This window comes from Malus domestica, chromosome 17, assembly GCF_042453785.1.
Source record: "Malus domestica chromosome 17, GDT2T_hap1".
NCBI classification, from domain to species: Eukaryota; Viridiplantae; Streptophyta; class Magnoliopsida; order Rosales; family Rosaceae; genus Malus; species Malus domestica.
This window is the reverse complement of record NC_091677.1, coordinates 30,723,656-30,739,936: the sequence shown is the minus strand read 5'-3', so window position 1 is coordinate 30,739,936 and position 16,281 is coordinate 30,723,656. Positions and strand designations below refer to the sequence as shown.

The window sequence follows — 16,281 nt, the reverse complement described above, 5'->3', positions numbered from 1 at the left end:
GTTATTGTACTCATTACCTACAATCGGGAGCACTTTTTCCTACTTAGTTTTTGCTAGCCTAACGAAGATTTGATGAGGCACCTACTTTAAGTTGGTCATACCCTTGTATGTGTTAATGATCTACTAGAAGACGTGAAACATCAATATCCTGCATTAACTCACTTTTCTTCTTAGATTACAAGTTTGTCCTACTATGTTACCACATCAAAGTTTTAAAGATCAAATCCTCATAAGCTTTGTATTACTTGTAAAGCAAAAAATACCATAATAATTAATTAAAAAATGTTATTCACATCTTCATTTTTACTTCTCACCGAAAAACCATAATAATTAATTAAAAAATATTATTCACATCTTCATTTTTACTCTCGCCTAACAAGTTCATAGCACTACCCAATTAGTTTCGCAACAAGTCCATTTTTATTCTTCTTTTTAGGCTTAAACCCCGTCCCGCCCCAAGTTACCCACACCGGTAAATAACCGTTTCCCACCCTTCACCGAAAAAATCTCCCGCCAAATCGACACCGCTTATCGCCCGTATCCATCCGGTCACTATCTCGTTTTCTATTTCTCGCTTTAAAACGACAAAAATCAATTTCCCCCAAAACCCAAAACTCCCAAAGCAGTGTTCCGAAAGCAGTTAGCTATTCCGGCTTGGGATTTCGATTAAGGTTCTGAAACCTAGGGTTTCAATCCCTCCGTACAAGAAATCCTACGCGAGTAGAATAGTAGTCACAGTCACAGTCGTCGTTGTCTTCTTCTTCGTCTGGGTTTCGTTGCAATGAGCGCCATTAACATCACGAACGTGACGGTGCTCGACAATACGGCTCTGGACAATCCGGCTCTGTTTCTGGCACCCTTCCAGTTCGAAATTTCTTACGATTGCAACACTGCTTTCAAAGACGGTACTGTTTTCCCCTCTCTCTCTCGCTTTTTGTTTTTGTACCTTTGGTTTTAATTTTGTGATTGAGTTTGAATTAGGGTTTTTTCGTGTTTGATTGGGAAATTGGTAGAACAATTGGAAATTGAAGTGTTAGATGTAATGTTGAATGGATAGAGGTTATCTTCCGAAAAAGGGGTTTTCTTGGCTTGCAAGGAAATGGGTGTGCGAGAGCTCATATACTATAGATTGGATTATTATCTTTTTGTTATGAAATACTGGGGATATACACCCAATTGATTGAGTTTATTGTTTGGGTTTCGAGCCAGAAGTGAAACGGTTTCTTGGTTGATTAGTGTTTCTTCTTCTTTTCGTTTTTTCACGATGTAGTTGGAACAATGAACATTATAGTATGTTGGAAGAATTTGTAGCATTGGCTTGCCATTGAATGAGAAGTAGAAATAAGAAAATGTCGTCGCAGTGGACATGGTGTGATGCTGAAAGAAATCAAACTGTGTTTTGTATGCATTTCAAGAAAGCGTATGGTCTAAAGTGTTATGTTTTCTAAGATTGGTGGTATATTTTCTATCAATGACCATGTTTGATTTATCAGCTTTGCTAATAACAATTCATTTCTGCATTTCAAGGGTGCACTGTGCACATATTTATTGTTATTCTGGTAATATCAGTATCAATGTCTTTGTCGTGCCCTTACCCCTGACCTCTCTAAACCTTCAAACACCCTCCCTGTCCTTTCTTCCTTCCTGTTCTTTGTGTCGTATGTGCGATTGGATCTATTTAGACTATTTGCAGTTAAATTAAATATAGCTAAAGGTGAATGGATTTGGAATAGAAATAAATTTAGCAAAGAATTGTTTAACATGTCAGTCACTTGAATGTAATTTTAGTACTTGCCTGAGGTGCTATAATTGCGTAGGTATTGCATATAGAACTGTAAACAGAAAACCAGAAAGGTATCTTTCAAAGAGTGAAAACGTAACACCATGTAATTAGGCAAATAGTAGAGCTGTAACTCTAAAATCTTTCTAATTTTGTAGCTTTGATCGACAGAAAATTATTTAACCACCAAGTAGCACCAACTTGAAGCATTGACTTGTTCCGGGTAGGAATATGGACTCTTTTGAGGACAACAGACCAGTAAAATAATTATGTACAGATGCTTGTTAAAATATTTAGTCTTCTAGTTCCATACCCTTCCTTTAATTTTTTTTGGGAAATCATCATATCCTATTTCAGCTTCTTGAGTCATCCCCTCACTAATGGTGATGATTGTTTGCATGAAACTTGAATGGAATGGGGAGCTGAATTTCTGAGATTGCACAAGTAGCACCTAGTTGCACATGCTTTTCTAGTTCTAGGTGAACTAAAAGTGGATGCCTTGTTTACTTGTTGAATAATTTTTATGCCAATACAGATTTGGAATGGAAGCTCATTTACGTGGGATCTGCTGAGGATGAGACTTATGACCACGCAAATACGTTTACAAGAAAATCTGGCCAACCTCTTCACCAAATCACTGCCGAAGACAACGTGTCAAAAGCTTGTTCATGGAATTGGTATGCGTAAACTTTCTAAGTTGCAGCATTACTATTTCTATTTGGAATTGTGTCAAATTCAAAAGGAGTATCTTGAAGTATACTTGCTTGATCTTAATGTAATTTTTTTCCCTACGATTAGGAGCATTTTTCCCACTGAGTTTTTACTACCTAACGAGGTTTTAACGAGGCATCCACCTTGGGCTGGTCATATCCCTGATGACGTTCCGTAGACATTTCTTTTGACTTTGGATTACTCATGCATTTTTCCTTAGACTATGAATTTTGTCCCTACTCGGGTTTTTGCCATAGCCTTAGGGTTTTTTTGTGAGACTTACTTCCTTATGCAAGTTCCTATCTCATTGAGAATAGTATGTTCCCAGAATCAGTGCCGACGAGTCGACTTCCTCAACTTCTACATGATGCTGAATCTACCTTAAGTATTAACACACTCAAAGGGGAGTGTTGTAAACTTCCTATTAAAGTGTGATTGTCTAAATCATAGATTAGATTTTATTCTAGTTATCATTTCCTATTACAACTTGTATTCCTTGGGGATGAAGGATTCTTTCCCCTTTACTACTATAACTAAAGGCACTGCATAGGACGGATAACACACAAATTCCCCTACATTCCCACAAACACATATTTATTTACTCTCTCTTTGTCGTTGGCTCCCTCCCCTTGTCAGATAAAATAGACCACAACACTGAAACCTTTTTCGTTAGTTTTCTTAACTTTTAATTGTAACAAAAGGCAAAAGAAGAGTTTTACTTAGAACCAACATTTTATATTGAATAATATGGAAGACACAAAAAGATGTTGGTTTACAAGAGCAAGCCACCTATTTTAGAAGGGCTTGGCGCAGGCCAGAGTGTGATAGGCCCAGTGAAAAAAATTGTTGGTATGTGGGCCAGAAGCTACAAGCCTTAAGTAAGGAACCCAGGCGCATGCTCGGTTCTCACACACATGCAGCAAGCCCAAAAAGGTTGCTGCCTCACGGTTCAAGCATCCAAGCCTTGAGCTGCAGGCTCGGCTTAGGGTCAGGTCGGTGCGGCAACATGGTTTTGGGTCACGACTTAGTCGAAAATTTCCCATAAATATTAAATTCTTTTTCAAAACTCCTAGGGTTTGAAAAACCCTAATTGCTTCTAATTTATTTCGATTCTTTGACTCACAAATTCCACGTAGAAAAAATTGCATAATGCTTGAAACGTATATATATATTTACAAATATATTAATCATATATATATCGGAAGGTAAATATAAATGTAGGGGGTTCATGTATTATAAGGAATGTTTTCATGCTTCATGATCAGTTCAAATATCTTCCTTTATTTTCTTCCTTTATTTTAAGCGTACCTGATTGGCAGAAAATAATAAAAGCCTTTGAATTTTGTAGAAGATCATTCTCTGAAAGTTAGAATCGCATCTCCAATGTGTTGTATCACATTTAACAAAGAAAAATTAAATTGAATCAATAGCATGTATATCAATTCAATAAAATAATAAATTAATCATGAAAATAATGATTAAAACATAATACTTTCCTGATTGAAGATCAAACTCTCTATAGCCAGCGTCTAGAGTGTGATGATAATGTATTAAACTATTGAAATGAAAAAAAAAAAAAAACAACAAAACCAATCGGTGCCCAAACCCCCGACCTCGCGCTGCTCACCAGGACTGTAGCCTGCACCGAGCCACAGCCGGAACTGTCGGCTCCTGGCCTGACCCCAAGACGCTGGGCTTGGCCCACTGACGGCATCCTGCTCCAGCCTTTTGGGCTTTGGAGCTCCCTCCGTCCAATTTGTTTCCCCCGACCCGCGAAGAAGGAAAACAAAAATCAAACAAAATTCTTCTGGGCTCGCCTGAAGCAGCCCCTGTAATTTTTTTGGCTGTTGGGCTAGCCTGCAGCGGCCCATACCATTGGCCGATTCTGTCCTTTTGGGCCTGCAGCCCACTTGAGATCAAACTCGCCCAGTTTTGGGCCTGGGATGCACGGCACCTTTTTTTTTAGCCCATCCGTGGGCTTAGGCCTTATTTTGCCTGCTAAAGCTGAAATCAAGGTATAAAATATCGATAATATCGGAAATATCGGTAGTTCAAAAACACGGAAATATCGATGGAAATATCGGGATATTATCAATATCGATAAAAATAATATGGAAACCATGGAAATTGTAAGAAAAACTTGGAAATTTTTATTGAAACTTTGCAGGATGTTTATTTAGTCAATTATCTATTAGTTTATCACAAAAAATTGGAAGGAAATGCATTGCATGATGGATTTAAGTTGATTATATAGCGAGCTGGCAAATATTGTGAATGTAGAAAATATGTAGTAATTAATGAAAGAAGTTTAAACACACCATAATCATTTATATATAATGAATTAGTACAATATTTTGTTAGCATAAAAGGAATGGTTAGGATAGTGACAGGTGTTATTATCTCACGCACCTCAAGTAGGGTTGGATACGAGTTCGAAGGAGAAATTTTGGGAAGACCTTGGAGACTTGGTGCAAGGAATTGCTCAGACAGAGAAGTTATTTATAGGAGGAGATTTAAATGGACACGTGGGCAGGGAGACAGGCAACTATGGAGGTTTTCATGGTGGCCATGGTTTTGGGGAGAGAAACGAGGATGGGGAAGCTATCTTGGATTTTGCAATGGCATATGATCTCTTCTTAGCCAACACCTTCTTTAAGAAGAGAGAAGAACATATGATCACCTACAAGAGTGGGTCGTCAAAAACACAAATAGATTTTCTTCTAATGAGGAAAGGGGATCGTATAACTTGTAAGGATTGCAAAGTTATACCAGGAGAGAGCGTGGCTAATCAACATCGCTTGTTGGTGATGGATGTACATATCAAAAGAGTGAGAAAAAAGAACAAGACTTGGAAGTGCCCAAGGACTAGATGGTGGAATCTAAAAGAAGAAAAACAAGCCATTTTCAAAGAGAAAGTAATCACCCAGTGTGTGTGGGATAGAGAGGGGGAAGCTAACCAAATGTGGGATTCCATGGCTAGTTGTATCCGAAAAGTAGCAAAAGAGGTATTAGGAGAGTCCAAGGGCTTTGCCCCACACCAAAAGGAATCTTGGTGGTGGAATGAGGAGGTGCAAGCAAAGGTGAAGGCTAAGAAGGAATGTTGTAAAGCCTTATACAAGGATAGGACCGATGAAAATGGTGAAAGGTATAGAAAAGCGAAGCAAGAGGCGAAGAAAGCTGTGAGAGAAGCTAAGTTAGCGGCTTATGACGATATGTATAAGCGACTAGATACCAAAGAAGGAGAGTTGGATATCTATAAACTAGCTAGAGCAAAGGACAAGAAGACAAGGGACCTAAACCAAGTGAGGTGCATCAAGGATGAGGATGGAAAGGTTCTTGCTACAGAGAACGCGGTTAAAGACAGATGAAAAGGTTATTTTCATAATCTTTTCAATGAAGGACATGAAAGGAGTGCTTCTTTAGGGGAGTTGAGTAACTCAGAAGAGTGTAGAAACTACTTTTTTTATCGTAGAATCCGGAAGGAAGAAGTGGGTGTAGCTTTGAAGAAGATGAAGCATAGAAAAGCAGTAGGCCCAGACGATATACCAATCGAAGTGTGGAAAGTTTTGGGAGAGACAGGTATAACATGGCTCACTAACCTTTTCAATAAGATTTTGAAAACGAAGAAGATGCCGAATGAGTGGCGAATGAGCACTTTGGTACCTATCTACAAGAATAAGGGCGATGTACAAAATTGCATGAACTATAGGGGTATTAAGCTAATGAGTCATACAATGAAGCTCTGGGAGAGAGTCATTGAGCATAGATTGAGGCAAGAGACACGGGTTTCGGACAACCAATTCGGGTTCATGCCAGGGCGCTCAACCATGGAGGCAATCTATCTCTTACGAAGATTGATGGAAAGATATAGAGATGGGAAAAAGGATTTACACATGGTCTTTATAGATTTGGAAAAAGCGTATGATAGGGTCCCAAGAGACATTCTTTGGAGGATTTTAGAGAAGAAATGAGTACGAGTAGCATATATCCAAGCTATACAGGATATGTATGAAGGAGCAAAGACTGCCGTAAGAACTCATGAAGTAGCATATATCCATAACTGTAGGATTACATCAAGGCTCATCCTTAAGTCCTTACCTTTTTGCGTTGGTAATGGATGAGTTAACATGACATATTCAAGGTGATATTCCTTGGTGTATGCTTTTCGCAGACGATATAGTGTTGATAGATGAAACTCAGGAAGGGGTAAATGCAAAGCTTAACCTTTGGAGAGAAGTGTTGGAATCTAAAGGTCTTCGCCTAAGCCGATCAAAGACAGAATATATGGAGTGCAAGTTCAGTGCAAATGGAGGCCAAAACGAGTTAGGGGTGAGGATCGGAGATCAAGAAATACCGAAGAGCGACCGTTTTCGTTACCTAGGATCTATCTTGCAAAAGAACGGAGAATTAGATGGAGATCTCAACCATAGAATACAAGCTGGATGGATGAAGTGGAAGAGTGCATCCGGCGTGTTGTGTGACCGCCGTATGCCACTGAAGCTCAAGGGAAAATTTTATAGGACGGCAATAAGGCCGGCGATGCTGTATGGCACAGAATGTTGGGCGGTGAAGCATCAACACGTACACAAAATGGGTGTAGCGGAGATGAGGATGCTTCGTTGAATGTGTGGGCACACGAGAAAGGATAAGATTAGGAATGAGGATATCCGGGGTAAAGTAGGAGTAGCCGAAATTGAAGGAAAGATGAGAGAAAATCGGTTACGGTGATTTGGACATGTGCAAAGAAGGCCTACTGACGCTCCGATTAGAAGATGCGACTATGGGACAGAGGTTCAGGGCCGAAGGGGCAGAGGAAGACCTAGGAAAACTTTGGAAGAGACCCTAAGAAAAGACTTAGAGTACTTGGATCTAACGGAGGACATGACACAGGACAGAACACAATGGCATTCTAAGATTCATATAGCCGATCCCACTCAGTGACTTGGATTTTCCAAGTCTCCAACCAAGAAGTTTTCCTCACTCGGGAAATTAAGGGAACACTACCTCAACCTATATGCTCCACTCACAAAGCTTCAACATACAAGCTTCAACAAAAGAAAATTCAAAGAACTTAGCGAAGAAGGCTTTGGTGTATTTAACACAATACGTTGAAATGAAGGAAAGCTTATTTATTGATATCCCCGATAAGTTACAAATATGTACATATACTTGAGTCAAAATAAACAAACAAGAGGGAGCCTTCACAAAGGTTGCTTAGGAGAAGTCTCAGCAGTCGGTAGAGCCCCAGAAAGAGAAGGCACCGGAGGAGGATCATTCGGAGCCTCAGTACTGGACAAAACCCTAGAAGGAGGAGGCATCAGAGGTTGATCATTTGGAGCTTCATTACGCGGTACAGCCCCAGAAGACAAAGGCAATAAATGCCTTTGGAACAAACCCACAAATCTCTGATGATCAAGTAAAACCTGACCATCAGATTCCTTCATCTGGTCAAGCTTCCTCTTCATGTTTGTAGCATAGTCATGTGCGAGTCGGTGCAACTGTTTATTCTCATGCTTGAGCCCTCTAATATCCTGTTTGAGACTCATCACTTCAGCCGCCAATGATTCAACTTGGCGGGTTCGAGCAAATAGGCGTTGGGCCATATTAGACACAGAACCTGCACACTGAACACTGAGAGCCAGAGAATCCTTAACAGCCAACTCATCAGACCGTTTGGAAAGTAGTCTGTTATCTTTGGGAGTGAGAAGGTTCCTGACCACTACCGCAGCGGTCATATCATTCTTCATCACGGAATCCCCAACGGTAAGAGGACCAGTAGGGGAGACGAAGGATGGGCGCCATATGTTGTCTGGAGAAGGCGGGGCTGCCTCTTCAACAAGGTTCAAGTCAAAACGACGGTCGGAGGGGCCAGACATTTTCAAAGGTGTTGAAGAGAGAAGAGGTCGGACAAATCAAGATCTTAGAAGTGCAAGAATGGAGCTTCTACTGGTGGATATTCAAGTGTGCTTTGGAACTTAATGTCAGCTCTTATAAAAATCTGCACTCGACGAAGCTTCAGAAATCGAAGAGGCGCCTGCTCAGAAATCGAAGAGGCGTTAGCTTTCTCAAAAGCTGGGCTGCTCAGAGACCACGAGGGCCGATCTTAGAAATCGAAGAGGCGTTTGCTTTCTCAAAAGCTGGGCTGCTCAAAGACCACGAAGGCCGATCTCAGAAATCGAAAAGGCTTGCTTTCTCAAAAGCTGGGATGCTCAGAGACCACGAGGGCCGATCTCAGAAATCGAAGAGGCACCTACTTTTCCAGCCTTGTCAGCACCTGTCACACGCACACTCAGCTTTGCGGAAATTATGGGCATTCTGTTGAAGATTTCTGACGAAGTAGAAAGCACATGAATCGTACTGTTCAATCACCCACTTCCCACACGCAACAGTAGCTCATGGGTACCACAGATAACTTTGCCAAAGTTCTCTGACAAAGTTGAGACACGTGAAGCTTGCAGCTCCCACTACATCGCTCTGACCAAGAAGGGTAAAAGAATTGCAAAGAAACAACACTAACAAAGTTTAAACACATAAATTTTGAAGGTCTAGCTACCATATTATTACCCACAAGGGTAAAGGAACAGTACCACTGCTGGATAATTGGAAAGTCCCGGTGTGTCAACCTCTGTGCTTCGTGGCAAGGTAGACTAGCAAAGATGCCCAACCTGTACTCACATTCGAGAAAACACTCCCAACAAGATTGCTTGCTCCAAAATCGAAGAGGCACCGCCCTCCGAATCTCGAGAGCCAGACTCCCAACATGATTACTTTCTCAAAAATCGAAGAGAGGGTAAAGGAACAGTACCACTGCTGGATAATTGGAAAGTCCCTGTGTGTCAACCTTTGTGCTTCGTGGCAAGGTAGACTAGCAAACATGCCCAACCTTTACTCACATTCGAGAAAACACTCCCAACAAGATTGCTTGCTCCAAAATCGAAGAGGCACCGCCCTCCGAATCTCGAGAGCCAGACTCCCAACATGATTACTTTCTCAAAAATCGAAGAGAGGGTAAAGGAACAGTACCACTGCTGGATAATTGGAAAGTCCCTGTGTGTCAACCTTTGTGCTTCGTGGCAAGGTAGACTAGCAAACACGTCTAACCTTTACTCACATTCGAGAAAACACTCCCAACAAGATTGCTTGCTCCAAAATCAAAGAGGCACCGCCTTCCGAATCTCGAGAGCCAGACTCCCAACATGATTACTTTCTCAAAAATCGAAGAGACACCGCTCTCCGAATCTCGAGAGCCAGACCCCCAGCAGGATTGCTTTCTCAAAAATTGAAGAGGCATCGTTCTCCGAATCTCGAGAGCCAGATCCCCGACAGGATTGCTTGTTCGAAAATCGAAGATGCACCACTTTCCCAACTTCAAGAGCTGGATCTCCTTGGATAAAGCTTGTCTGTAATCTTCACACGCAACATCAGCTTTCCAGATACCACAGACCACTTTTTCAATGTGCTCTGACAGAGTTAAAACATGTGAAGCTGGCAGCTCCCACTACCGTGCTATAACCAAGCAGGGTAAAGGAATAGCATTATTACTTGATGTTAGGGAGACTCCTATATATGTCGACCTCCATCCCTAACGGACAGGCAGACCTGCAAAAATGCTCAACCCTTTCTCTAATCTGAGAGGGCACTCCCAACGAAGCCTTTCGAAATTTTTAGCTTTCTTTCCCCCCGATAATACCTCTGTAAACATGCTATACTAGAGCAAGAATATCTCATATCATCAGGGTTAAAAGCAAGAGTATCCCATATCATGTTTTTTCCCTGTTTTTTCCTTTGGCCTTATTCTTACCTGCAAGACAAGGAGAAAGAGAGCAATCAGTCAGCACTTGGAATCAAGCTTCCAGCCAGGAACTGACTGCCTGGAACCCCTTACCTGATTACTTACCTGGCATTGCTCTCGAGTACTCATCTTCAACATCTTATGCTTCCAGGGAAGATACCGCATCTGCCTGAGGAACAAATAGGGCAAGTGAGAAGGATACAAGGAAGCATGTGGAGACAAGCGTAACAGCACACGTGCCGATACATCCACTACTCTGTCAAAAGCAAAAGTATCTCATATCAGCAGGGTCGAACGTACTCTAGATTTGATGGACTTGTTTTGACCCTCAAATTCTTCAGTCGGCCTTATACTCTTGAGGAAACCAAAAAACCCTCCAGCCCAGTTCAAGAATAAGCCTGTGGAAAGTTACTTCTTCAAAAGCAAAAGTATCTCATATCATCTCTCCTCATTTTTCTTCTCTTTATCCTTCATGCTGCCTGCAAGATAGGGAGAATGTGAACAATCAGCCGGAGCTCTGATTGCTTACCTTGTCTGTCACCTCTTTCAGCAGATCCCTTAGCTCGGCGACTTGGGGGACTCCTACTACATGGTTTGTATCGCGCTTGACCAAGCATGAAACTACAAGTAAGCTTCAAGTGAAATTGATACATTACCTTGTGCATCTCCACCAGTTACAGATACCACCCCTGGATGGAGGAAGAGTACTTCCAGAGAAGATGCCACATCTACCTATGAGACAGATAAGGCAAGTCAAGACGATACCACACTCCGGTACTTAGAAGTTTCGTGGCTACGAGATCATTCTCCCACAATATTTCCTAATGTCATTTGTACTAAATCATTCACTTGTACTCACTAAAGGAGAGCTTGAACCTATGTACTTGTGTAAACCCTTCACAATTAATGAGAACTCCTCTATTCCGTGGACGTAGCCAATCTGGGTGAACCACGTACATCTTGTGTTTGCTTTTGTGTAAACCCTTCACAATTAATGAGAACTCCTCTATTCCGTGGACGTAGCCAATCTGGGTGAACCACGTACATCTTGTGTTTGCTTTCCTATCTCTATCCATTTATATACTTATCCACACTAATGACCGGAGCAATCTAGCGAAGATCACAAAAAGTGACCGTTTTCGCTACCTAGGATCTATCTTGCAAGAGAACGGAGAATTAGATGGAGATCTCAACCATAGAATACAAGCTGGATGGATGAAGTGTAAGAGTGCATCCGGCGTGTTGTGTGACCGTCGTAGGCCACTGAAGCTCAAGGGAAAATTTTATAGGACGACAATAAGGCCAGCGATGTTGTATGGCACATAATGTTGGGCAGTGAAGCATCAACGTACACAAAATGGGTGTAGCGGAGATGATGATGCTTCGTGGGATGTATGGGCACATGAGAAAGGATAAGATTGGGAATGAGGTTATCCGAGGTAAAGTAGGAGTAGCCAAAATTGAAGGAAATATGAGAGAAAATCGGTTCCGGTGGTTTGGACATGTGCAAAGAAGGCCTACTGACGCTCCGGTTCGAAAATGTGACTACGGGACAGAGGTTCAGGGCCGAAGGGGTAAAGGAAGACCTAGGAAAACTTTGGAAGAGACCCTAAGAAAAGACTTGAGTACTTGGATCTAACGGAGGACATGACACAAAACCGAGCGCAATAGCGTTCTAGGATTCATAAAAAGCCGACCCCACTTAGTGGGAAAAGGCTTTGTTGTTGTTGTTGTTATAAGGAGATTGTATTTATATATAAAGTAGTTGGTGTAAACAGAAGGTTGTGTGTGTGGAAAATATACAAAGAAATATCTTTACTCTCTCTCTCTACTTCCTCTCTCTATACTTTTCTCCATTGCTGTTATCATATTTTACACTTTATACATTGTACGGTAAGATACATGAGTGACTTAGTACCACATAGAATTCCTATGAGGTTTAAAATTTTCACTATCTTCATCATCTCTATTTGTAGAGTAAGTGTATTGTGAAGAGTAGTCAGCAACCATGGTAACAGTTTTCAAGAACCAAAACCCAAAAGTCAATAGGAAATCGAATACTTCGGTATTTTTCGGGATTTCGGGATTACCAAACAAATGGATTTGGAAACCAATCCCATATCGAAAATTTTGGTATTTTTCGGGATGGGATTCCCAAACTTCAGGATGGTTTTGGTTTGGGATTTTTCGGTTTGGGTTTGGGACTTTTTCGGTTTGGTTTGGGATTTTCGGGAATTTTTTCCAACCCTACCATGTAAGTGACCAAATAAAAAATAGAAAAATTAAAAACCACATGCCATTGACTAAGTAATTAATTGACACAATTTAAAATATAATACCACAAAAAATTTGGAATATGTGCAAATTTGTTTCTTGTAAAAAGAATTCAAAACAAAACCATATATATAAATATTTTAGCATATTATCACAACAACATAAGTGATATGGTGGTTAAGGCGTTAAGGAGTCAAATGGGAGGGGTTTGAATCCCTTTGTGCTCAAAATTGAGATTTTTTAGAAATTTTCAAGTATTTTTGGATTTCATATCGCGATATTTTGACGAAAACTCATTGGATATCCATTAAAATATCCAAAAACTATTTTCAAGTACTTTTGGATTTCATATCGCGATATTTTGACGAAAACTTATTGGATACCCATTAAAATATTGGTAACTAAAAAACACGACGTCGATATTTTTGATATTTTGGTCCTTGGCTGAAATAAAAAAATTAGCAAAATCTTTGTCCGCAAGCAACAGCTCGGGCAAGACTTTGCCTTGGCACTAAGTCTGTTATAGTAGGGCCTTACTGAAATTTTTGGGCCGGTGGAGCATTGTTTTCTTTAGTTTTGAGCAATAATTGTGCCTTTGCCTTCCACCGATGCAACTGCTCTACTGAAGTTCTGAAATTGGGGGTGCATGAGAGAGGCTGCGTTAGGGTGTTTGTGGATGTGGTGTTGATTTTTAATTGCATTTTTGGAAGATATGTGGTGAACTTAGTAAAGGTTTAATTTTTTTTATTTTTGATGGGGGTGTATATAGAAATTGGGTAAACATAATTGAGAAGTGGTGTTTAAATAGAAAAACTTATAGTTGTAATGAGGATGTAGTTGTGTAATAGTATTTCTAATGTAAAAATTGGCTTAATTAATTAAAACTCATGTGAATATGTGAATTTTCCTTTGTTTGTTAATTAAAATCATGTGATGTTACACGTTGACTCATATAATTTAATCTAGACTGCAAAAATAAAATTTGAATGGTTATTTTTGTACTGATAAAAAAGTTTTAAAATGGTAAAAGTTAAACGTATAGTTCTCCATAAAACTCGAAACTGGTTGGATGGCCCCTGTTTTCTTTGATAGCTAAATATATTGTGGTTGTGGAACTCCAAGCTTATTTACTACTGTTGGGTTTTGGCATCTTATTTGCTAATATGTTTAATAATTGAACCTCCATCTACCAGGCCTTAGGGACTTGTATTTTGATTTAGTTAATTTGTCTCTCAAACTGGTGCTGTTCTTTTATGTGTATATATACATGTGAAGAATTCTTGTGGTACGATACTGCCGAAATGTCCCAGGTGCATGAAAGTGAAACTCCTGAAGATAAGGTGGTCGAAATCTTGTCAAGGTTGTCGCCCAAGTCCCTGATGAGATTCAAATGCGTACACAAATCATGGTGCACTATCATCAATAGTCCAAGTTTTGTGGCCAAACACCTCAGCAATACCGTGGACAACAAATTCTCATCCTTCACTTGCATCCTTTTCAACCGATGTCAGGTTCATGTCTTCCCGGACAGGAGTTGGAAAAGAGATGTTTTCTGGTCTATGATTAATCTTTCCATTGATAGTGATGAGCACAACCTTCATTATGATGTCGAGGACCGAAATATACCCTTTCCTATAGAAGTTCAAGACAATGTACAGCTTTACGGTTATTGCAACGGGATTGTCTGTGTAATAGTAGGGGAAAATGTTCTTCTATGCAATCCTGCAACAAGAGAATTCAAGCAACTTCCCGATTCATCCCTTCTTCTACCCCTTCCCACGGGAAAATTCGGATTGGAAACGCTCTTTAAAGGATTGGGATTTGGCTACGATTGCAAAACTAAAGAATATAAGGTTGTGCGAATTATAGAAAATTGTGATTGTGAGTATTCAGATGGTAAAGAATCATATATTGAGCGTATTCTTCTTCCTTACACGGCTGAGGTATACACCACGGTTGCTAACTCTTGGAAAGAGATCAAGATTGATACATCAAGTGATACTGATCCGTATTGCATTCCTTATTCTTGTTCAATGTACTTGAAGGGATTTTGTTATTGGTTTGCAAACGATAACGGGGAATACATATTTTCATTTGATTTAGGTGATGAGATATTTCATAGAATAGAATTGCCTTTTCGGAGAGAATCCGATTTTAAGTTTTGTGGTCTTTTTCTGTATAATGAATCCGTCGCTTCTTATTGCTCTTGTTACGAAGAGGATTGTAAATTGGTTGAAACATGGGTAATGGATGATTATGATGGAGTGAAGAGTTCATGGACAAAACTTCTAACCGTTGGACCCTTTAAAGACATTGAGTCTCCTTTGAAATTTTGGAAATGTGACGAGGTTCTTATCCTTTCCTCGTATGGAAAAGCCACCTCTTATAATTCTAGTACCGGAAATCTCAAGTATTTTCATATTCCTCCTATTATCAATTGGATGATAGATTATGTGGAAACTATTGTTCCTGTCAAGTGAATTGAGGACAAAGTTCCGTTTAATTTGTATGCATGATATAAGGCTTGAGTTTTCTTCTTCTAAGTTTTGTTTGTGGCCTTTGTACTATGTTTGCTTATCATTGGCTGCCTTTAGTTTTTGGACTTTCAGCATTTTGTAATGTTATTCTATTTGAAAGTGTATGATAATTTTTGTTGTTGTTAAACAAACGATATTATCTACACTAAGAATGAGGGGTTAGGCTTAGCCTCACAATGAGCTAACAATAATATGGTTCAAATTCGTCTTTGGTGAGAATCGAACCAAAGACTTCTCACTTACAGGTGAAGAGGAATACTACTAGACCGTAATACTAAGTGGTTACGATAACTTTTTTTTTTTAAGTTAATTAATGCTAACAATTCCTATATGTTTTCCTTTATTTTTTCTTCGGAATTCCCTTCTTCAAAACCTAATAACCTTTTTACTGATTTAACATAATCAAGTTAAACCTTCTAGCGCAGGTAGGAGTGCAAACATTTATACGTAAAATCCGGGTGTCAAAAAATATTTAGGCAAAAAAGAATATTTATAGCCTTTTACCCCCAAACCATAGTTTGTAAAACACATAATGGGGATAATATGTAAAACATACGTACGTGTATTATTCGCCAATTTTTGTAAAACTTTATTTTGAAAAATTTGGCCATTTTTTTTAATTAATTAATATTAATTCTTCAAAATTATGTTAAAAATACGTGTTGAATGCGTGAATTTTATATGTATTATTGAAAATTGTGAAAATCATGTGTATTAAATGTGAAAAGTGTATAATTATCAAAGAGACGGCCCAAATGCCCACTACCAATAACACCGATATTGTCCTCAACTTGGTAATTATCACATACACAATCCGCCAGGTGTGGGGTTTATCACAAAAGGCCTCGGTATTAGTTGTAGTGCGCTAGGATATTTAAACTTTTCTTTTATCAGAGATACATGCTGAGAGATATTTCAACACGCCCTTTTCCATGTGACCCAATTCATGGGTCACACGTGGAAGATCCACACATTCACAACCACGTGGAGTAAAGAGGACTCACCCTACACGTGGGGCTGAGGGACCCACTATCATCGCACTAGGCCTAAGGGACTCACCCATCACACGGTAGTATTGGCCCGCTCCTCTGCTTTGATACCATTTAGAATTATCAAAGAGATGGGTCAAAAGCCCACAACCAACAACACTGATATTGTCCCTAACTTGATAATTACCACCTGCACAA

At 39.8% G+C, this 16,281-nt stretch overlaps 2 protein-coding genes across 3 annotated transcripts; both read left to right on the top strand.

Moving 5' to 3' along the window:
* The first annotated feature begins 600 nt into the window (after positions 1-600).
* LOC103405763 (uncharacterized) lies at positions 601-3,078 on the top strand. 2 transcript variants are annotated; one of them, XR_011577785.1, is made up of 3 exons: positions 601-905; positions 2,316-2,457; positions 2,820-3,078. XR_011577785.1 is itself a non-coding variant. In XM_070816756.1 (3 exons), exons 1-3 carry the CDS (start codon positions 782-784, stop codon positions 2,667-2,669), a joined length of 357 nt encoding a protein of 118 aa, XP_070672857.1. In that variant the 5' UTR covers positions 611-781; the 3' UTR covers positions 2,670-3,078. The 2 variants fall into 2 exon arrangements, 1 of the variants encoding a protein (XP_070672857.1); XM_070816756.1 differs by having other exon boundaries at positions 611-905; positions 2,579-3,078.
* A 10,780-nt stretch (positions 3,079-13,858) lies between these two features.
* On the top strand, positions 13,859-15,045 carry LOC103418089 (putative F-box protein At3g52320). The gene is given in 1 exon segment (NM_001328822.1): positions 13,859-15,045. A coding segment is annotated over 1 exon segment (1,179 nt). The 3' UTR covers positions 15,038-15,045.
* The last annotated feature ends 1,236 nt before the right edge of the window (positions 15,046-16,281 follow it).